At 41.4% G+C, this 24,730-nt stretch overlaps 1 protein-coding gene across 1 annotated transcript; it reads left to right on the forward strand.

Annotated features, from left to right (window-relative positions):
- Positions 1-573: 573 nt before the first annotated feature.
- On the forward strand, positions 574-23,335 carry LOC125881025 (phospholipase A and acyltransferase 2-like). The gene is made up of 4 exons (XM_049563940.1): positions 574-660; positions 1,253-1,373; positions 17,977-18,275; positions 22,714-23,335. Exons 1-4 carry the CDS (start codon positions 643-645, stop codon positions 22,810-22,812), a joined length of 537 nt encoding a protein of 178 aa, XP_049419897.1. The 5' UTR covers positions 574-642; the 3' UTR covers positions 22,813-23,335.
- The last annotated feature ends 1,395 nt before the right edge of the window (positions 23,336-24,730 follow it).

A 24,730-nucleotide genomic window follows, 5' to 3' on the forward strand; every position in this document is an offset into this window, starting at 1 on the left:
GGTCTCAAAATTCCTCTTTTGTCCTCCCACCCCCTTCTTTAATTTTGTAAATCGTTAACAATCAATAACAGTTGAAAAAAAATAAAATAAAATACCTTAAATAATAAATAATAAATGATTGAAGGTCATGCTCAACAGGGCACTGGAAGGCTCACTTTTATTGTTGAAAGAAAGAATTAAAGCTCATGGCCCCATGTCTAAAATTTCTGTAGGGCTGGTGCTATGTCAGAAATGATGGCCAAAATATGTAAATAGAAAATTGTGAGGTCCCACTCTATTAATTAACTAACCATAACTCACTGAAATTCATTTTCAGAAAAAACTATTTGTGTAATTTACCCAGTCACAAATAGTTTCAAGAAAGAGCAAAACAGTAAAATGCACATAAAAACCTGACTATGTTCTCCACAAACCTTCTCAAAGTGTAGCTTGTTTGATGTGTTATTCTTGTTTGAGACACCATTATTATGTTACTGTTGAGGTAGTTGTTCACTGTATTAGCCAATCAGCCGTTTTCTTTACCCTCAAATAACTACCAAGCAACAAACAGTCCAAACCAGATTTTCACACAACACACCCTGTGAAGGCAAACTGCCTTCAACAGCTACTACAGTTCTCACAGTCCTTTACCAGGAGTCAGCTATGGATTATCAGAAGCAGGTAAGAACTAATAACACAATGACCAGCTCTTAATTATCTCCAGAACAGTATAATGGAACACTGATTACTGGAATAAAAAAAAAGATTATGATCAGCCATCTTGCAATGTTATAACATTTAAACATATATTCATAATTAATCAGACTTTGTAATTCTGTAATGCAATGTTAAGTTAAAGAAGAGTGCTAACATACCAATGTGACTTCAGCCAATTGAACTGGGAAATTATTTTCCAAAATAATATATGAGGAACCCTGTTGAACACATCCTGCATTATTATATTGTATTACAGTGCAGGTGTTAAGCAGATACTTTTGTCTAACTTAAAAAAACGTGCAATCAATCTTCATAAGAACAAGAGCTGGCATCAAAATTATTAGTTCATGACTTACAAACAAGGGTGATCAGTTTTATTAATAGTGACAAAAAGCAGTTTTTATCATTACCAATGAAGCTTGTGACTGCAGCTCTCCCTGAACTGAATGTTATGTGGCTAAACCGGCTTTCAGGCTAGACAGGGAGTGGAGCAGGGTGGAGACATGTTAGAAACTGCTTTTATTATTTACTGTCATGTGTTTTGCAATGAACACAGGTTGAAGAAATTGCATCCACTGCCAAATTTGGAGACTTGATAGAATTTTCCTATCCCATCGGATATTCACACTGGGGAGTGTATGATGAAGACGGATATGTAATCCATTTTGCTGTTGCAGGTGAGCACAACATCCAGTACATACATAGATTATATAACAGAGATTTAGAGGTTTAGACGTTTTCTTAAGTTCAAAACATTATCACCATCTTAAAACTAGATTTGGATTCAGGGCCTCTACAGGTACCTTGGGATGAGCTTATGATACTGGACAAAAGTCTCTGAGGAATATGTGTCAGTTGTGAAGGAGTCCTCTCAGAGTTATGCAGAACAATTCATTGTTCTGCACAAAAGAAAAAATGTCAGTTGCTATCTCTGGTTGGATGATTACATGTTTTGAAATGTAGTGGTGGGGTAGGGCTAACCTTTGATTTATATGGTACAATCCTCCTTTAAGAAACAGCTGTGATAATGGGTATATACCATTTAATGATACTGGAATATAAATGTTAATCCATCACACAAATCTTTTCAAATTGTGAATGCTATTGAGTTTTTATAAATGTATTTTAGGGATTTTCCTGATTAACTACTATGCAGAGCATGATGCTGGAGGAGTATTAAAGGGGAACTAACTTTTTTTTAAACCTGGGCCCTATTTTCCAATCTACTTTTGTCTAAATGAGTGATAGGATGTTCAGTATTTGACATTTCTCCAGTACGAAGCTCGGGCTGACCTGCCTGCAGCCCGTGAGTGTGCGCTATTGTTACAGGGTGTGTGTGTGTGTGTGTGTGTGTGTGTGTGTGTGTGTGTGTGTGTGTGACGGAACCTTTTCCTTATTTCGTTTTTTGTTTCTGCACAAGTCTATCCTCTTCCCCTTTCTCCTGGGCGCACAACCTTAATTTTTGATTTGGAACACCTGACGGCACTGGGAGTGCGCGCCTGCTGCGCGCACTTAAGGGGTGTGGGTTTTCTCTGTGTGTGCTGTGAGGCAATCGGACACAGGTGTGCAAGAGAAACAGAGGGGGAAGACGCTACAGGAGGAAGCACGAGGAGCGAGCCGGAGACAGACGAAGAGTACCGGAGCGAGAGGGCGAGAGGGTGAAACAGTAGCAGCAGCAGCAGCAGCAGTGGCAACGGAGGGGCCGACGACGCGTAGCCCCGTGAGGAGAATCAGGAGGCGCACCAGCGAGAGAGGCCGACTGGGAGAACGGCGGAAGCGGTGCCCCGGCAGCGGATCGGCTCCAGCGAGGGAGCGGAAGAAAGAGAGCAACGCGGAGAGCAGGCGCACTGAGACACGAAGAGAGGTGAAGCACGCTTCGCCTCTCCTGTCAGTTAAGTACCTCTCCTTAATTTTTACAGATTCTAAAGCCATCTGTCACGAAGAAAAGACTACGTCCTAGAACTGTTTTTATTCACCAGAATTACTAGTCTGGGTCATTTATTTGTTGTATTTTTTTAAATCCAAATTTTGCTTGTTTTACTTTGCTGTGTTTTTATAACTAACGACCCAGTGCATGGACTTCTAGTTTTATTTATTTGAGTAGTCTATAACATCTCGAAGCTGCCGAACAAACAAACCCAATTCTTAACAAAACTCTCTGTACTCAGGCTCTGTACCGACCGTCTCCTGGACTCTGCCTCTCCTGGGACCCCAAGGAAGAAGACTTGGACACTGGTTTTATTATAGGAAAAGATCTTTTAGCTGGGGCCCTTTTTAAGTTGTGTTTTAATCAAGTGGCTTGCTTTTAATAAATTTGATCTTGTTGCACACCTTGAACTTGTCTGTCTGCTGTTTTGAACAGAGTGCTCCCCATCAGAACAGTCAATTTAAAACTTGGGTTTTACCCCGTGACACTATATTAAATAATAGGGCACTCAGACAGCTTCAAACAATGTCAAAATACATCCACTAAAAGTGCATTTTTTCACACAGATAGGCTCAGATTGTTAGTATAATTATCCAACAACATAACGGAAAGGAGAAATGAACGTCTGTGTTTACCTTTAGGTGGATTCGGATATGTTCCTCTGCCTGTTGAAATTTTAGTATATGTGCTTCCTGCAACAACTCAAGTCTCGCGAGACCAACTGCCATAAAACAGACTGTATAGTAAAACGCTGAAGAAGAATCTTGCAAGACGTGAGATTTCAGAGCCAGACTTTCACTCTCTGATTTAGTGTTTTGACTTGCTACAACAAACATGTCCGAATTTTTACCCGATTTTGACCAACTGGATCTGGATGAGCCACTTGAATTTGATGACTGCCCGTATTTATTTGAACAGAGTACACGGACGTAAAGCTCATTGAAATTGAAGAGTGAACGAGGAGACAGAGGGAGCAGGGAGAGGAAGTGTTCTGACTTGCCACAACAGCTAAAGGTAATGATGGACGTTCATTTCTCCTTTCCGTTATGTTGTCGGATACTAACAATCCGAGCCTATCTGTGTAAAAAAGACGCACTTTTAGTGGACGTATTTTGACGTTGTTTGACACTGTCTGAGTGACCTATTATTTAATATAGCACGCGCTCACGGGTTTCAGGCAGGTCAGCCCGAGCTTCGTACTGGAGAAATGTCACATATTGAACATCCTATCACTCATTTAGACAAAAGTAGTTCGGAAAATAGGGCCCAGGTTGAAAAAAACGTTAGTTCCCCTTTAACACCAGCCAAAGGCATTTTTCACAACTGGGCAACTCAAAAGACGTTTTTTATGGAGGGTCTATAACTAATCCATGAAGTATTAGTAAATGATTTATTAGTTGATAAGCAATATTGCAATATTCTGTATTTATACTTTTAAAAAGAAAATCCCCCTCTCACCCTCTTAGGGTGGTATCTGTATCATCTTCAAGCTCGAGTCTTCTACCAAAGGCCTGGGAGTTTGAGTGTTCTGTGCAGTATCTTAGCTGTTCCTAGGACTGCACACTTCTGGACTGAGACTTCAGATGTTGTTCCTGGAATCTGCTGAAGCCACTCTCCCAGTTTGGGGGTCACTGCCCCGAGTTCTCCTACTACCACGGGGACCGCGTCAACTTTGACCTTCCAAATTGGTTCCAGCTGTTCTTTCAACCCTTAATACTTCTTCACCTTTTTGTGTGTCTTCTTTCTGATGTTCCTGTCAGCTGGTGTTGCCACATCTACCACTGCTGCGCTCTTCTGGTGTTTGTCAACCACCACTATGTCTGGTTGTTTGTCAGTCTGGAAGCTGAAGTCCCACAGTATCTTAGCCCTGTTATTCTCAACCACCTTTGGTGGTGTGTCCCATCGGGATTTGGGTACTTGGAGTCCATACCGAGTACAGATGTTTCTGTACACTATCCCAGCCACTTGGTTGTGCCTCTCCATGTACACTAATCCTGCTTCCATCTTACACCCTGCCACTATGTGCTGGACTGTCTCAGGGGCATCTTTGCACCGCCTGCACCTTGGGTCTGATCTGCTGTGGTAGACCCTGGCCTCTATGGCCCTTGTGCTCAGGGCATGTTCTTGTGCTGCGATGATTAGTGCCTCTGTGCCCTCTGTGCAGTCAAGTCAATCTTTATTTATATAGCACATTTCATACACAAGGCAACACAATGTGCTTTACATAAAATTACAATACAATCACAACACAGTCATAAAAGTGCAAGTGCGGAAGAGAAATATGCGCGCACGCACACACACACACACACACACACACACACACACACACAAGGAATTTAACCATAGGCGGTTTTAAAAAGTAAGGTTTTTAACCTGCTTTTAAAGGTGTTCAGTGTGGGGGCCTTTCTCAGGTCTTCAGGCAGGGTGTTCCATCTTCTTGGGGCATAAGTGCAGAAGGCAGTTAGAGTTAGTCCTGCTTTAGAGTTAGTACGTGGGATGGTTAAAAGACCACTGTCTGTGGACCTGAGAGTTCTTGCTGTTTTGTATCCAATCAGCATGTCTTTTATATACTGAGGTGCAAGGCCATTTAGAGCTTTGTATACTATTAATAAAATTTTAAAATAGATTCTGGTTTTGACAGGTAGCCAATGCAGAGATCTAAGAACAGGTGTAATGTGTTCAGACTTTTTAGTTCTGGTGATAATGCGTGCAGCTGCATTTTGAATTAACTGTAGTCGCGGCACAGCGGATTTTGGGAGGCCGGTGAGTAGACCATTACAATAATCTAGTCTGCTTGTTATAAAAGCATGGATTAATTTCTCGGAGTCTGATTTTGACAGAAAGCTCCTTAGTTTGGAGATGTTTTTTTAGATGGTAAAAGGCTGATCTTGTAAGATGATTGATGTGGCTCTTAAAATTAAGATCACTGTCTATGATCACACCCAGATTTCTAGCTTCACTTTTGCTCTTCAGAGACAGAGAATTAAGATGAGCTGCAATTCTCTGTCTCTGAGCCTTTGCACCAAAGCTGAGTATTTCTGTTTTGTCTTTGTTCAGTTGTAAAAAAAATCTCTGACATCCATAGATTAATATCTTCAATACACTGAGTTAGGGAATGTATGGGATCTAGGTCATCAGGAGATAGGGATATGTAGAGTTGTGAATCATCTGCATAATATGGTAATTTATGTTGTGTTTCTATATAACATGTGTGAGTGGGAGCATATAGAGGTTGAATAGTAGTGGTCCAAGAATTGAACCTTGGGGTACTCCAACATAATACCCACTCTGTCTGAGGCAAAGTCACCAATGGACACAAATAACTGCCTTTCCTGTAGGTAGGTTCTGAACCAATTTAGAACTGGGCCAGATAGGCCGACCCATTTTTCTAACCTCCCTATTAGAATATTATGATCAACAGTATCAAAAGCTGCGCTGAGATCCAGGAGAACAAGAACAGATAGTTTATTGGAGTCTGTGTTTATCTGCAGATTGTTTACAACTTTAACAAGTACCGTTTCTGTGCTGTGGTGAGATTGAAAACTGGATTGATAGATGTCTAGAAGGCTATGTGATGTTCGATACTCATTAAGCTGAGAAAAGATTGTTTTTTTTAGTATTTTGGAATGGTAAGTTGGAAATGGGCCTACAGTTAGCAGTAACTTTTGCATCAAGGTTACTCTTCTTCAGAAGCAGTTTAATGACAGCTGTTTTAAGTGCTGCAGGAAAAATGCCAGACTGAAGAGAGTAATTAATAATTTCTAAAACAACAGGTGCTAAGCAGTTTAAAACAGTTTTAAAAAATGTGGTAGGGATGGGATCTAAGCAGCAGGTTAACCCTAACCCTAACCTGAGATGCCCAACTATACTGTCTAGTTTATCTAAATCTAGAATGTCAAAGTGAGACATAGCACAGATAATATTCCTGGAGGACTGGAGTGTAGGTTCATTTCTGGATCTTGAGGCACTAATGTTCCGCCTGATGGCAATAATTTTGTTTTTGAAGAATGTGGCAAATTGTTCACATTTTTCAGTGGACAGTATCTCGGATGGGGTTGAAGATGGTGGATTTACAAGTCGATCAACAGTAGAGAAGAGCACTTTAGTATTATTGATATTTTTATTAATGATTTTAGAAAAGAAGGATTGTCTGGCCTGTTTAATTTTTTTGTTGTAGTCGTTTAGTCTGTCCTTGTAGATTTCATAGTGAACCTGAAGTTTTGTTTTTCTCCATTGTCGTTTTGCCTGGCAACACTTTCTCTTAGACTGCAAAACAGACACTCCATTTCTCCAGGGGGTTTTTGCCTTTCTATGTTTTTAATTTTAAAGGGTACAATATTGTCAATGATATTTTGTATTTTGGAGTTGAAGTTGTTCACAGGATCCTCAGTTGGTAATGCTGTGAACAATGACAACTCATTTATAGATTTTTTAAAGGCTTCAATTGTATTCAATGATACGTTTTTTGATTGTTCAAGTGCTCAAATGTTGTATAGGAAAAGCAGACACGTCAAAGAAAATGCAACTGTGAGAGAGATACCAACATCCATGACAGAGGGTACAGTAATATAAGTATGTAGCATTGAGTCGTAGGTTTTCTTGTAGTCAGTCGGTGCACAGGTTTGTCTTCCTGCTCTTGCAGTTTTGGATGATTGTTCTGTCAACCAGTAGCTGGTACTTGGCACCTCTGGTGTTACTGCCAATTACTTTCTGTGCCTCACTCATGTATTGAACCATATGCCCAGTTATCTTAGCCACTATGATGCCTGACGGGCTTCCATGTTGCGGAGAGACAGGTTATCGGACTGTAGTTGGATGGTTCCCTTCTGGGGGTCTTTCATGATCAGGACTGTCCTGCCCTGTGTCAACCATTTTGGGTGGGTCCATTCTGGGTTGGTCCCATCCCTTAGCAGCTGGGTCATCTGTGCTGCTAGGCGTTTATGGAGCGCAGCTAGCTTCTTCAGTCAGTATGTATGGATCATATCAGGGCCCGGTGCTGTCCAGCTCTTCATCTTTGACACTTTTTGCTGGATGTCTGCCATTAAGATGGTTACTGGTTCTTGCTCAAGGAGGTTGCTGCAGCCAGCTGGTAGGTCCACTAGCCACTGGGCATCAGTGTTGTGTGATGCTTCTCTTTCACATATGCCCTTCCAATATGTTTCCATCTCAAGTCTTGGTGGGCCTGACCTGCTGTTGTTTCCCTGCCACTGAGAGGACACCTTTGCTAGTTCAGTGGAGAACATCCTGTTCAAAATCCTGGCTTCTAATTCTTTAGTGTATCTCTTCAACTGGGTGGCCAGAGCTGTTAGTCTTTGTTTGGCAGTTATGAGTGCTTCAGCAATGGAGAGCTTGTTGTATTTCCTTGATACCGCTTTATTCACCATGTTCCCTCTGTGTACAGATGCAGCCACTTCAAATTTCCGTTTGGTCCGTGGTGGAGCCGTGCCAATCTGTGACCGGTCCTTGTCGTCACCTGGCTTGTACCTTTAATGAGATCCCCCGCGATGACGTAGAGAATTCGGGGCTGACTGGTAACGCCCCTAAGTTTCATTTGTAGAAACCAGTTGCAATGGTCTGTCAATCCAAAAGGAGGAGCAGTGAGTGTGTCAGCTGAAGCGGTTTACTGTGCCTCTTATTTCTGAGAGCTTCCCATACAGAGCATATGTAATGATTATCACTATATGTATATATATATATATATATATATATATATATATATATATATATAATACCATTATTATGGCTATGTAGATGTATTTTATAGTACTGTTAGACTGCTGTTAGACCCCACTCCATTTACAGAATGTGCAAAAGATGAGGATTTTTTTAACCTCAGCAAAAAGGATGTTTTTCAGAACTACACGCCAAGAAATATAGACTGAAGCAGAATCTTTTGTTGGATAAAAACAGCTTGTGAATATTGGAAATGATTACAGAGATCTTTTCTTTCTTAATTATTATTTTGAGGACTGTACAAGGTTCTGCATGCGCAGAACACGGCTTCACCTCATTGATCTGTCTAAACAGATTCATGGAAGCGATATTTCACAAGATCTGATGCAAGAGGAATTTGTGATAAAATATCTATCACTATTTATTAACACTACAACCGCCAAGGGGTCATTTTACCCCCCTGCCATTTTCAAATGCTTGTAACTTTGTTACAATAAGACTAACATCTCTCTGCGAAATGTAAGCTAGTTTTGACAGACAGACAGGAAGAAAGGAAACCTAATTGTTTTCTGCTCCGTTTGATTTCCGACAATTGGAACTGTGCACGAACCTCAATTTATGAAAACAACTCCTTTAACGGAATTTCCCTGGCATTCTGAAAGTCACTTAACTCAAAAACAACTTCTTATAAGGATTCTTTCCTATTGCGAAACCTAGCCTATCTGTCCCAACAGTCAGGTCACCCTAAACCCAAATGTTCTGCTCCATTTGATTTCCCAGGCAACATGCTCCAGGCGGTCGATATGGCTGTGTGTATGGCTGCGGGTAGACACTGACAACTGGGGGTGGTTGCAGGAGCTGTGTTGGCTGTGAGGTGGGTGTGTTCATTGGCGTGGGGTTTGTTTTTTCAGTCGTAATTGGCGCTTGGGTTTTAGCTTTGCCCTTGCTCTGCAGCTCGCTTAATTGCAGCTGTGCGTCTCTATCCTGCTCTTTCATCTTCTGCTCATCTTTCCTGTGTCTCTCCACTGTGTGGATCACATTGTCACAAAATTGTCTGTGTGGCATTGTTTTTAGTGCCACTACATTCCTCAGTCTGCTCTGGACTGGGGTGGGGAGCACATCAGTGATTGAGTTTCTGAACAGAGTCGTTAACACCTGGCTCTGCCCGATGTCTTCCTCAGTCTCTTACCTCTATCTTTTCAAATGATTGTTTATGTATGTCGTAGGATTATCTGTCTCTGTAAAGGGTTCACCCCGCAATGCTTTAGGGTCAACTCGTCGGGTACTCCCCCCTCAGTGCTGCCCACAGTCTCCCACAATAGGCATCAAATTCAGTTCCATCAGCCATGGGACTTATCATCCACTCACATCCATTGTGTCTCAGCATGTTCTCCATTACTGAGGCTCTGAGAGTTTGAGCCCACACCGCCTTCACATCCCCCAGTGCCAAAAATTTACCAATGGTAGCCTCCTCAAAAGCTCTGATCCACTTTGAGGCCCCGTCACGAATGTCAGGGAGTCTGGAGACCAGGCCAGTCAGATCAAGGGTCTGCCAAGTGATATAATGTCCCTGGGTCCCCTTTATTAAGATTGGAACCATATACCATGCTCATTATTATATCTGTCTGGTTTTTTAAGTAGTGCTCTATTTCTAAGATTATTTTTGAGCTCATCCTCTTCCTCCTCCTCATCTTCATGACCCTTCTCTTTCCCCATGTTGTTTTTTTAATTTCATAAGGCCTTGTCTCATCTTTGCCCTATAGTTTTGACCTTCAGCTTTGAACAGCTTCAAAATTTTCAGTTCCAATTCTCTCTTTTCCTGATGTTTCTTTGACTGGTCTTTAATCTTAGTTTGGTTTCCATACTCTCACAAACCACCATATCGAACGTGTCCCCCTTCGGCCAAGGGTATTCTAATCCCTTGGTTAGTTTTTCCCATTTTCTGGATGTCTTTCAAGATGTCTGGATTTTTGCTTCCCACCCGAGCTACTGGTGTTTGTTTCATTCATTTCATTGTTTCAGATTGTAGTTCACTTGTTTTATGTTCAGATGTTTTTTTGCTTTGTAAATTTGTGTTCTTATGTGTTGTTGTGTGCCGTTCCTATTTACTTCCTTTTAAAGTTTTTGGTTTCTGGAAAAAAAAAAAAAACGCTCAAAACTCTTCACTTCTGCTGTCGCTCTCGAAAGGAGGGGCTGGGAGGGGACTGTGTACTGCACCTCAACTATTTTTAGAAAGGCCCCAGGCTCCTCCCCCCTTAGTTTACTGGCCGATTACAGCTTCAGTCTGTTCACAGCTCTCTATGGGACAACTTCTCTCTACACAAAACCAGCTCTCTATACAACTATTTCCTCAAACACACTTTCTCCTTTCTTTCTTTCTTCTTTCAGCCTCAGACAAACAACACACTTTCTTATTCCTTTCTCTCTTTCTTTCTTTCAGCCTGTACTCGGACACCACACACACACCAGTCTTCACCTCTCAACACAACGCAATGTTCCCAACTTTACTATTGTCTCAGACACACTTCCTTCTGTTTTTCTTCAACACATACACATTCACACTCTGGACACAACTTTCCTACACTTTTCTCAGATACTACACAACTCACGCTCCTCTCTTCTTAAGGGTTAACAATTTCCTTTTGCTTGGTGCTCTTGGCATTCAGCCCAGAGTCTTACACACCCTCAGTGAGCACACAGAGCTTTTATATTGCAGTTTGTACATTCATACATGAGCTCAACACAGCATACAAGCAGTTACACAATATTTCACATAACATCTAAACAGACAGTTTACTACACACAAACAAAAATACTGCAGCTTATCAGAATTTTGTATCTTTAGATTGTCAGAAGTCCAAACAAACACGCTCAACCCTCAGTATCTTTAGATTGTTCAATTTGGGTTCATGCGCATGAGGTGATTATCATCTTTGGCTTCAGCCTTTTTCTATTTTAACCAATTGTGATTTTTACCGTTGTTTTCTCAGTGATATTGGTGTTATCCATATTTTATTCCAACTGGATGTATTTATATTTTATTAATTTATTGGCCTCTTTCTATATTTTATTGTCTCTATCAGCTTATACCTTTGTATTCTTTTAAACCACCTCTGGCTTATGGGAGTTCAGCTGCCTCTTTCGGCGCTCCTATCTCTTGGCACTCTATAAATTTGGAGTCACTAATTTGTGCCACTAATTGTTATTACTGGTACTTGACTCAACAAGTTGTTGGCTCTCCGATTGCCGGAACCACAGCTCAGTTTCTCTTAAACTGACAAAATACAGGTGGTTGGTTCTCCGATTGCCGGAACCACAGCCCAGTTTCTCTTAAACTGACAAAATACAGGTGGTTGGTTCTCCGATTGCCGGAACCACAGCCCAGTTTCTCTTAAACTGACAAAGTACAGGTAGTTGGTTCTCCAATTGCCGGAACCACAGCCCAGCTTCTCTTAAACTGACAAAATACAGGTAGTCTTTCTCTAGACTTACATAAAAAAATACTAATCCCATGCGAATAGACCAGCAGTAAATATGTGTGTTAGGGCTGTCAAAAAAAATTTGAAGTTCCAAATATATTCGAATATATATATTTTTCATAAGTTTGAACCTAAATTTGATAATTCGAATATCATTAATAATTAATTAATACTATCAATAATGTTGTATATCACGGCGAATCCCGTTCGGGCAGAGATGGCTCATGCACAAACTGGGCCAGAGAGGGACGCAGCGACGGATGGAGAGGCACCGACGGAGGAGCCCGCTGCGCCAACACCACCCACTGCGCTGTCGCCGATGTGTGACCCTGTTCGGGGAGACATACAGGGAGAGTGTTGCACCTGCTACCTCCCTGCCTACCCTTTTTAAAGAAGAGATGAAACTTCACCAGAATGAGACACCACTACGAGCCAACCAGGATCCACTCTTATGGTGGAAAACTACGCACTGAAGTATCCAAACATTGCTCAGATAGCGAGGCAGAAGTTGGAACTTCAGTGAGGTCAAAATGGGTGTTTTCATCCGAGTGTCACATTAATATTGCGTCAGCAATAATCATCTTATTTTTTGTGTTTTTTTTTGTTGAAAACCAATCATAATCAAATTTCGCTTTACTCTCTTGAGTTCAACTTATTTCTTAGCAGCTGTTCTGCGCACAGAAGTCTGGCTCTCTTTTCTCCTTGGTTCTCCCTCCCCGCCAAGTTTTCTGTCTGCGAGGGATATCAGTATGCAGTGATCTTCTTGGAGCACCCGGCTGTGCACGGCGAGTTAGAGTTTTAGGGTGATTTTATGTTAGCCAATTCAGAATTTGTGTAAGGAGTTTTAAAAGTCCTTACCTTTAGTTTGGCGCGCCTGTCACCCCGCGCAAGGAGGATGCTCCCCGGAGTCACCACTAACCGCCGTCTTCCCTTCAGGGACGTCTGTTCGTGACGCCAATTATGTAAGGAAATTGCTCAACTTCAGCAAACACTGAAATGAAGAGACTCGGAGAACCACGGAGAAAAGTTACAGCCAACGGGATTACTTTAATTGCAGAATACAACTCAGCACACCGGTTGTAGACACAGTTGCAAAATTGCAAAAACTTTAAATGTGTCTCCAAGTGGAGTCGCAAAAACCATCAAGTGCTACAACGAAACTGGCACACATGAGGACCGACCCAGGAAAGGAAGACCAAGAGTCTCCTCTGCTTCTGAGGATAAGTTCATCCGAGTCACCAGCCTCAGAAATCGCAAGTTAACAGCAGCTCAGATCAGAGACCAGATGAATGCCACACAGAGTTCTAGCAGCAGACCCATCTCTAGAACAACTGTTAAGAGGAGACTGCGCGAATCAGGCCTTCATGGTCAAATAGCTGCTAGGAAACCACTGCTAAGGAGAGGCAACAAGCAGAAGAGATTTGTTTGGGCCAAGAAACACAAGGAATGGACATTAGACCAGTGGAAATCTGTGCTTTGGTCTGATGAGTCCAAATTTGAGATCTTTGGTTCCAACCGCCGTGTCTTTGTGAGATGCAGAAAAGGTGAACGGATGGATTCCACATGCCTGGTTCCCACTGTGAAGCATGGAGGAGGAGGTGTGATGGTGTGGGGGTGTTTTGCTGGTGACACTGTTGGGGATTTATTCAAAATTGAAGGCACACTGAACCAGCATGGCTACCACAGCATCCTGCAGTGACATGCCATCCCATCCGGTTTGCGTTTAGTTGGACGATCATTTATTTTTTGACAGGACAATGACCCCAAACACACCTCCAGGCTGTGTAAGGGCTATTTGACCAAGAAGGAGAGTGATGGAGTGCTGCGGCAGATGACCTGGCCTCCACAGTCACCGGACCTGAGCCCAATCGAGATGGTTTGGGGTGAGCTGGACCGCAGAGTGAAGGCAAAGGGGCCAACAAGTGCTAAACACCTCTGGGAACTCCTTCAAGACTGGCGCGTCGGTGTTGAGCGGTGCATGGTTGCCCACACGACTCCGCCGTGCGAGATACAGAAAGCAGAGGAGAATTGTAACCATGTGCAGAAATGAATTACTTTAGTCTTTAATATGAAGAATTGTAAAATGTCACTAAACTAACAAATTTTGTTAGTTTTAAATATGAAGAATTGTAAAATGTCACTTGGATGAGGCTGTCAGTCAGTCAGTGAGAGATCACAGGCTGAAATTAGCATTTCATCCTCACATGCAGCCGCAACGATGGTCAAGCTGCACGTAGCCTGCAGAGTTTAACTGAAAAGGAGTGGAGTACTTTCACTAACGTGACATAATGTGGTCCTGTTTATCTTGGAAGGTGAGAGAGCTCAAACACATAATTAGCATTACCATGAACCCTTTCATTCCCTCTGAATAGGTGAGTGTTTCCATCTGAATAGGTTTCCCAGTCACTCACTTCATCACACTAAGTGCGCTATTACGAACTTTTGATACAAACATTCAACAACACATCATCCCTGTCAGTGTCTGAACTACCACATAAAAGAGACATTTTACATTTTATTTTAGGTTGTTTAGGTCACCTCTGATCACCACGCCCCCCACACCCTCCTGGGTGTGGGTGGCGTGGTGATCAGAGGTGAGAGTGGAATGGGGTGGTCTAACCTGTTGAAGAAGTTGTTCAACTGGTTTGCTCTCCCCACATCCCCCTAGATGGTGGCACCCCGCCTCGAGCTGCAGCCGGTGATGAGCTTCATCCCGTCCCACACTTCCTTTATGCTGTTGTTCTGCAGCTTCTGCTCCAACTTTCTCCTGTATTGTTCCTTTGCCTCCCTAAGCTGGACTCTGAGTTCCCGCTGCACGCGTTTAAGCTCCTGCTGATCGCTGTCTTCAAAGGCCTTCTTCTTCTGGTTCAGAAGGCCTTTAATGTGACTCGTGATCCAGGGCTTGATATAGCAGCAAACCGTTCTCACAGGAACAACAACCTCTATACGGGAATATCCCTGACACATACAAGTCAGTGAGCCGGCCTCCTCTTGGAAAGTCGGATCACAATGTTATCCATCTCCTCCCGAAATACAGACAGAAAGTCAAACGTGAGGAACCTCAGACATTGTTTTGACACCACAGACTGGAGCGTGTTTTGTGACGCATGCGCTGATCCACATGAACTGACGGACACAATCACAAGTTACATTAAGTTCTGTGAGGACACTATTATCCCAACTAAGTTAGTCAAGGTGTTCAGTAATAATAAGCCATGGCTCTCGAAGGATCTTAAAATATGTTTAAATGAGAAAAAGTCTGCATTTTTGAGAGGTGAAGTGGACTTAGTAAGGGAGACAGAGCAGGAGTTTAGGCGGAGAGTTTTTAAAGTCAAGATAGATTTTAAGAATAAAATAGAGCAAAGGTTCTGTTCAGGGACTAAATGTCATGATGGGCAGGGAACAGGAAAAACAAACGGTAAATATAGCAGATTGCAGCAGATTTGTTCATGGAGTGCTGGTCTGATGCGCCGGCCGGGGATGCTTCCTTGTGCACTCCGGGGCCGGGAGCTACTGATTGCCTGACTACAGCAACTCCTTAATATCTGCACTGAGTATGGAGTAAAACATGATATTAAATATAATGCTAGCAAGAGTGCTGTTTTAATATGTAGAACCAAGCAGGATAATAAGCTAAATTTTCCTGCATTCAGGAAAATTCAGTCTGGCAATAATCTTGAGGTCTGTAGAAGGATTAAATACCTTGGACATTTTATAACTGATCAACTGAATGATGATGATGATGATGATGATGTATATAGACAATGCTGTAAAAACACCATTGCATGGAAGTTCGGCTTCTGTTCACAACAGGTGAAGATGGCCCTGTTCAAAGCATACTGCACATCGCTTTACACCGCCCATTTGTGGTCAAGCTACAAAAAAAGCTAACATGCAGAGGCTCCAAGTTGCATACAATGATGTAATGCGCATTCTTTTAAAAATACCCAGAGAGCGGAGTTCCAGCCAAGATATTGTCACTGCAGGAGTGAGCACATTCAATGCACTTTTAAGAAACATACTGTTTAAATTTATGCAGCGACTGGAGGAATCTGGGAATGGTACAATGGTAACAAATTACTCTTTTATTTGTAACTTGTAATATTGTTTACAAATATTGGAAAACATCTCAGGTCATACAGCTGTATCTATGGTCCCTGAGATTAAAAGCAGATTGGTTGAGGGCAGGAGCTTATGGTGTGCTCTAACTCTAAATGCTAAATCTAAATCTAAATGTTAAATCTAAATGCTAAATCTAAATCTAAATATTAAATCTAACTCTAAATGCTAAATCTAAATCTAAATGTTAAATCTAAATGCTAAATCTAAATGTTAAATCTAAATATTAAATAAAAATCTAAATCTAAATGTTAACTTTAAATGTTAAATCTAAATGTTGAATGTTAAATCTAAATGTTGTGGCACGGTGCTGTGGTGGTTAGCATTGTCACCTCACAGCAAGAGGGTTGCCGGTTCGATCCCGGGTGTGGGAGTCCTTCTGTGCGGAGTTTGCATGTTCTCCCCATGTCAGCGTGGGTTCTCTCTGGGCACTCCGGCTTCCCTCCACAGTCCAAAGACATGCAGACTGGGGACTATGTTAACTGATAACTCTAAATTGTCCGTAGGTGTGAATGTGAGCATGAATGGTTGTTTGTCTCTATGTGTCAGCCCTGCGATAGTCTGGCGACCTGTCCAGGGTGTACCCTGCCTCTCGCCCGATGTCAGCTGGGATAGGCTCCAGCCCCCCCGCGACCCTCAAGAGGATGAAGCGGTTAGAAGATGAATGAATGAATGAATGAATGAAATCTAAATGTTCTGGGTGAAACTAAATATTTAGCTAATATGCAAATTCACACTGCCAGTCACTGGAAGTACCAAAATAAAAGCTTGAGATGGTCAGACTGTGTTTATAGAATCAAATAACGAATTAAAACCAACTTATCGGGGGGAAATGAACACTTGAACATACATTAGCGTGATAATAACTACCTAAAATAACAAAAAACATGTTTGGAGAAAGGGCGGCACGGTGGTGTGGTGGTTAGCACTCTCGCCTCACAGCAAGAGGGTTGCCGGTTCGATCCCGGGCGTGGGAGGCCTTCTGTGCGGAGTTTGCATGTTCTCCCCGTGTCAGCGTGGGTTCTCTCTGGGCACTCCGGCTTCCTCCCATAGTCCAAAGACATGCAGATTGGGGACTAGGTTAATTGGTAACTCTAAATTGTCCATAGGTGTGAATGTGAGTGTGAATGGTTGTTTGTCTCTATGTTGTCAGCCCTGCGATAGTCTGGCGACCTGTCCAGGGTGTACCCTGCCTCTCGCCCGATGTCAGCTGGGATAGGCTCCAGCCCCCCCGCGACCCTCAAGAGGATGAAGCGGTTAGAAGATGAATGAATGTTTGGAGAAATTTTTTTTTGTACTTTGAGTTGTTAGTGTCCCTTCAGAGGGAATCACCTTGTTGTTAACAAATACTTCCGGGTAGAAAACGAGTAGATTTTAGCTATATATATATGAATATCTCACATTTTTCACGTCACTATATCACCGTTTAGACTAATCTGATGTTGGTAAAGTCTATAAATACAATGATTGAACAAACATTACTATTTATGTGTGCACGTTTTGTTAATAATTACATGGTTATCATAGATTAGCTGGACTAAACCGTTAGCTGTTAGCCTCGTTAGCGGTGTCTGTAATGACTCATTAACTCTAAACGGTCTGTGAAAAAAATACTTTTCCAGCGGATGTCTTAGTTTCACCCAGAACATTTAGATTTAACATTTAACATTTAGATTTAGCAATTAGATTTAACATTTAGATTAGATTTAATATTTAGATTTAGCATTTAGATTTAACATTTAGATTTAGATTTAGATTTAGCATTTAGATTTAACATTTAGCATTTCGATTTAGCATTTAGAGTTAGAGCACCCCATAACCTCCTGCCCTCAACTAGTACCAATCTGCTTTTAATCTCAGGGGCCATAGATACAGCTGTATGACCTGAGATGTTTTCCAGTATTTGTAAACAATATTACAAGTTACAAATAAAAGTGTAATTTGTTATATTTCCACTGTCTTTTAATCAAATAAATTAATTAAATTATTTTCTCTTTGTCCTAATCGGTCAAACTGTGACTTTGAGACAGTAAAACAAAGTGAAATGAGATATTAACTGATGATAACTGTTTCTTTCTTTAGATGAGGGAGAACTGATGAGCAGGATACGTACTTCCATACAAACATTCATACCTATATGTGGTGATCTTCTTCTTCGGATGACCAGGATCCGCAGAGTGCCTCTTGGTGAGGTCAATGTACCAAATGGAGCCCATGTCTTGATCAGTAACAACCGCCATGCCTTCACACCATCAGCACCTGAGGATATGAGGCTACGGCGTGATGTGCTCCTTGATCAGGAATTCCAATATAACCTTTTCACTCTCAACTGTGAGCACTTTGCCACGTTTGTACGCTATGGAAAAGCTGTGTGCAACCAGGTATGAATTTGGCAGTGCAAAAAGTAACATCTTGTAATGTTTCTGATTTTTTCAATCAATCAATATCACACAAGAGGGAGTGCTGTTGTACTAAATATAATCATGGCTGTGTCTCGGTTGTAGGCATAAGGCTGCAGGCTGAGTGCTGAAGATAATCACAGCTGTGCTGATATTCAGTACACTAGCACAACTCTGAGTGTGACATTGCTTTTATACAACAGTTATACAGGAGCCATTTATTAACAGTAAAAAGCCACAGCAGGTCATAATTTGTTGTATTTGATTATTGAATAGTTCAGCAACTAGACTAAACTGTTACCAAGCAACACACTAACACTCCTGCACACTAGCTTGTTACTTTACTAACTTCTGTGTGGGTCTTCACGTTACCACAGACCAGCTACTTTGTCTCGTGTAGGCTGTGCGTTTCCATCTATTTTGCGACCAGTGAAATAAGTCTGTTGACAGTGGCTTTGGTGACATACGTGTGATGCAGATGAGTTACCAATTTAAAGGGCCACTGCGTAAAATGGGTTGAAAACCGTTGAAAACAGTGACATCAATGGTCAAATTCTAGATTGCAGGGCTCACTCGCTCACTCCTCCCGTCAGGTAAATGACAGTGGCCTCGTAGGGACAAAAAGCCTTGTGCAGACAAGAGTTTTTCAGGAGTAGGTATATCTAGCGACGAGGTGAATGTTTATTTAGAAATCTAAACCATATTACGGTATTGTAATGAATCCCTCACGAGCACGAGACCAGAGGAGCGTTCGGGAAAAAGGCCAGTTTATTTGAGCACTCCAAAAACTCCGGTAACACTCCAGGGGGTAAAAGACTCCATCCCAAACTCTGACTCTTCTAGTGTAACACACACACTCCATACACACATACTCGTTTACAATACCTAGCGGGCACTCCCTCCCCTCTCTGCTCCACCAATCTCCAGCCCGCACACTGACTGACAGCATAGCCTGTAAACAGAGCTCAGCTGTTTATTTAGCCTAGCAATATAGTAGCTGCAATGGACGACTTTGAACGCGATTTTGAAGCGGACACAGACCCAGAGCCATACCTGTTTGAGCTGGAGCATACAGATGAGGAACTTAGATGCTGAGTGGGCGAGAAGAAGGCTGAATCCTCCGCTCCCATTTTGCTGCACAGAATGGGATTCGGTGCTACCATCGTTGGGGAGATATATCATCAGGAGGAAAAGTGCCGCAGAGAGTGCATCACAAGGAGTGAAGTTGCGTCTTCTTTTCCTCGCAGATGACGGTTCGGGTTCATTCTCTCCTGTTGCGTGATAAGTGTGGTCCATTCGCAAACTTTATAATTGAAAAAACTTTTCACTACTCTCCATGGACAAACTACTAAGACTCTCTGCTGTTTCCTCCTCCTTCTTCCTTCCTTCCACTGTCTTCGTTGGTTTATTTATACACACGAAACGCGTTCTCTGGCTGGCTGGATTGTCCGCTCGGTCTACCGTACATACATGGTGGCGCAAGATGGCGATCTCTCTCTAAAAGCAAGGCCCTTGCTATAGTACAGGCCAAAAGTTTGGACACACCTTCTCATTCAATGCGTTTTCTTTATTTTCATGACTATTTACATTGTAGATTCTCACTGAAGGCATCAAAACTATGAATGAACACATGTGGAGTTATGTACTTAACAAAAAAAGGTGAAATAACTGAAAACATGTTTTATATTCTAGTTTCTTCAAAATAGCCACCCTTTGCTCTGATTACTGCTTTGCACACTCTTGGCATTCTCTCCATGAGCTTCAAGAGGTAGTCACCTGAAATGGTTTTCCAACAGTCTTGAAGGAGTTCCCAGAGGTGTTTAGCACTTGTTGGCCCCTTTGCCTTCACTCTGCGGTCCAGCTCACCCCAAACCATCTGGATTGGGTTCAGGTCCGGTGACTGTGGAGGCCAGGTCATCTGCCGCAGCACTCCATCACTCTCCTTCTTGGTCAAATAGCCCTTACACAGCCTGGAGGTGTGTTTGGGGTCATTGTCCTGTTGAAAAATAAATGATCGTCCAACTAAACGCAAACCGGATGGGATGGCATGTCGCTGCAGGATGCTGTGGTAGCCATGCTGGTTCAGTGTGCCTTCAATTTTGAATAAATCCCCAACAGTGTCACCAGCAAAACACCCCCACACCATCACACCTCCTCCTCCATGCTTCACAGTGGGAACCAGGCATGTGGAATCCATCCGTTCACCTTTTCTGCGTCTCACAACCAAAGATCTCACAACCAAAGATCTCAAATTTGGACTCATCAGACCAAAGCACAGATTTCCACTGGTCTAATGTCCATTCCTTGTGTTTCTTGGCCCAAACAAATCTCTTCTGCTTGTTGCCTCTCCTTAGCAGTGGTTTCCTAGCAGCTATTTGACTCTCCTCTTAACAGTTGTTCTAGAGATGGGTCTGCTGCTAGAACTCTGTGTGGCATTCATCTGGTCTCTGATCTGAGCTGCTGTTAACTTGCGATTTCTGAGGCTGGTGACTCGGATGAACTTATCCTCAGAAGCAGAGGAGACTCTTGGTCTTCCTTTCCTGGGTCGGTCCTCATGTGTGCCAGTTTTGTTGTAGCGCTTGATGGTTTTTGCGACTCCACTTGGGGACACATTTAAAGTTTTTGCAATTTTCCGGACTGACTGACCTTCATTTCTTAAAGTAATGATGGCCACTTGTTTTTCTTTAGTTAGCTGGTTGGTTCTTGCCATAGTATGAATTTTAACAGTTGTCCAATAGGGCTGTCGGCTGTGTATTAACCTGACTTCTGCACAACACAACTGATGGTCCCAACCCCATTGATAAAGCAAGAAATTCCACTAATTAACCCTGATAAGGCACACCTGTGAAGTGGAAACCATTTCAGGTGACTACCTCTTGAAGCTCATGGAGAGAATGCCAAGAGTGTGCAAAGCAGTAATCAGAGCAAAGGGTGGCTATTTTGAAGAAACTAGAATATAAAACATGTTTTCAGTTATTTCACCTTTTTTTGTTAAGTACATAACTCCACATGTGTTCATTCATAGTTTTGATGCCTTCAGTGAGAATCTACAATGTAAATATATATATATATAAGCATAATTATAATGCTACGAAAACCAAACAATTTTTTTTATAGTGATTATACACTTATATAAACATATTAATGGGTAGAATATTCAGATTCAGATTCAGATTCAGATTTGACAATAAACCATGCCAAATATTACACACTGGCCCTTTAATCAGCATGTTGCGTCATCTTCTGATGTTATATGAGCATACCTGGGGTTTGCAATCAAGTGTCAAGGCTTCTTTTTCTGCCCCTTCATCCTTTACTGATTATTCATCATTTAACTCAAATGTTATTTGTTGTAATATGTTCCTAGTTGCAATGCAAGTTTGTTATGATGACCCTTAATTAAGGCTAACCATTAACATAATTAACGGCTCAGAACACCTGTTAAAGCATAGTGATACATGGTTAAAAGTTCCAGTGCTGTTATACTGTATATAAGCACTCATGGAATTCCTCTTGTCCAATGTTGTATAATGTTAGTTATGATAATGCAATAACTTCCCTATTTGGACTGAGCAGTAACCTGCATTTTGGCCATACCAGAGGATATTGTCAGTTGTATGTTCCTGCTCAGAGATGTGGTTGTAATAAAAAAAACCTAAATGAAATCAGTTTACATAACTCTGACCCTCATTTTAGTTTACCCTCATTTATCCAAAAGGCTTGCATCCATCTTTACAACCTCACAATGTTCAATATATCAAATTGGTTTGTCATATTAGGGGAAAATTTGCTAATTAAGCATTATTATACAAGAGTGTGTGCTTTACTAGGTGTGCTTTTATGGTTAAGCTCACCCTTAAGTGTGATTATACAAAAGTTACCAATAAAATAAAAGATAATATGAGGTATTAATGTATAATGTATTCATATCGTGGGGCAATTTGCTATTTGAAATAAAACACTTTTTGTTAGTGTTATCTCTGTTTCCATGGAAATACATGGGGTCTGACTAATAACTGGAAAACCATTTGTCACTTCTGTGACTCATATGTATTGAAACCTTGTTAACTACTCCAGCAAGTAGGCTGAACCTTAAAGACCCAAGCTAACTAGAGCTAACGTTAAGTCTTTATAGAGATTGTGGGATTTCCCAAACTGAATTAATATCAGACACATAAACACAAAATTACCTTGCTAGTTCAATCTTGTTGTAACCAAGATATATGTTGAAAAAAAATTCAATGGACAGCTTAAACTACATGTAATTTACCAAGTAGTTAAACTACATTTGACAGTAGCTTGCTAGTTGTTCAGTTACATTCATGCATAGTGATACACACAGACACATACACGTGTGTGGTCTGAAATACATTTTTGATGATCACTAAGAGACTATTTCTTGTTGTTCTTACTCCTGAAGATTCCTGGAAGACCCAAGAATGTAGAGAATGTGGAGGCAACTGCAGTTTTCCAAGATGCTGTCAATTCCAAAGAGCCTTCTGAAGACCATTGTAAATGAGCCCTCTGACTCTCTAAATATGACCTCTTTGGGAATCAGGCCACTTTAAACATTTGAAATTTGTCTTTCGACCACGGTGTGGTTGAGATTTTTTTTTAGGCTGCAGCTTACAATTGTTGTCATTATTAATAAGTCTGCCAAATATTGCTTGGATTAACTGATACTTGTTTTGTCTATTGTGATGGAAAATTCTGGTATTTGGTATTGCTATGATGTATGATGTGTGTTGCTCATTTAACCCCTACTGTGACAGCAGTGAGAGACACCAAGGTTACAAGCCAGGGAAGCTCAGACACTAAGTGTCCTTGTTAGTCTCAAGAGATGTTGTGTCGTAGGAATGTCAAACCAACCTATCTACTGCAGACGCCACATATTTTGACTGTTGATGTGCATGTGTTATGGGAACTATAAAGATAGCAGGGCTAGAGGACTTGCTAGGCACTCACTCACTGACTGACTGTTCATGCGGTTGTATGTGTGTGGGTCTCCATTCATGAATGCTTATTAAAACTCAAGAAAGACAGCCGACATGTGAAGACTTTTTCTTTAAACTGTTTATTAAATAGTTGTTTTGCCACCACACTACACTATTACTGACTACAGTCTCCGACAGGCCATGAGGTATTTAGATTTAATTCAACCAACAGGCAAAATCCCAGAGATACTTGGTTTGTCATCATATAACAAAAAAGCAGCAAATGGTCACTCAGACAAGCTGTAACTACTACTACTATAATTGTATGGAAACCCACAAAATTGATGTGGTAGAAAAGACTGAATCATAAATCGTGTGCACCAGTTGTTTAAACCTTTTGCACAATTTGATAAACAAAGCCCTCAGATTGGAAAACTGTGCATGTTTGACCACGTAGATGGCCCTTCTTGCTCTGGATGATCACTACACTGTGTTTTAATAAAGCAGAATTCGGGATAAAGTTGTTCTCATTCATCTATTTTTGTTTTTCTGTTGCAAGATAATGAAACAAGAAACAGCTCAGAAATACTAAGCTGTGTTGACCGACAGTTATTACCAAGCTGCTGTGCAGCAGGTAAGGTCTTTATTTCATGATCAAAACAACGGACAAAATAAACAAAAATATTGTTACTAACTGCTATACTGTCAGATTGGCTGCATTGACATTTAAAATTCAGTTAAAGTCACAAAGCATCTGTTACCATTTCAGTGAGCTGAATGATCTGCAGTGGAGCTGATATGCATTTCATTTAAATGTGAGAACAGATGATTTGTGGCTGTAATTGTATGGGACAGTCTAACTCGCTTCTTACTTTTTTGTGATCACTCATTTTATGAATGCTTGTAATCTCACAGCACAGCTGCTATCATTAACCAGTATTAATGTTTTACCTGCAGCTCAGCAGCTTGGTAATTAATGCATGAATGATTAAATGAATGACTTTGGACACATTTGGTCATTAAATGATAACATACATCAATATGAAAAATGAATAATTAAAAAACTTTGTATATGGGCGTGAAAATTTTTTCAAAGAAGCAAGAAAATCAAAAATCTTTTTCATTTTGTTTTCTTTTGTTATTTTGCACTGTGTTGTGCCATTATGTCCACTCAGAACCATCAGCTAACCAGTAGGATGCACCTTGCAGAATTCTGTATAAGTGCATAACCCTTGCAGGTCTGTGCATCTGGGCACTTTTTATAGGCTTTAGAAATGCCAAATCACTGCATATTTTCTTGTTTCATTTTGAAATGGGTAAATAAACAATACACCAAAGCCAAACCACAAGTCTTATTTCTGATTTTCTGCTAACCAGTTTTGTACTGTTTCTCCCCTGCACAAGCTGCAGGACTGCCCTAATGGGACCACACATTCATTCATTCATCTTCTAACCGCTTCATCCTCTTGAGGGTCGCGGGGGGGCTGGAGCCTATCCCAGCTC

The sequence above is a fragment of the Epinephelus fuscoguttatus genome, linkage group LG20 (assembly GCF_011397635.1).
Source record: "Epinephelus fuscoguttatus linkage group LG20, E.fuscoguttatus.final_Chr_v1".
Taxonomy (NCBI): domain Eukaryota; kingdom Metazoa; phylum Chordata; class Actinopteri; order Perciformes; family Serranidae; genus Epinephelus; species Epinephelus fuscoguttatus.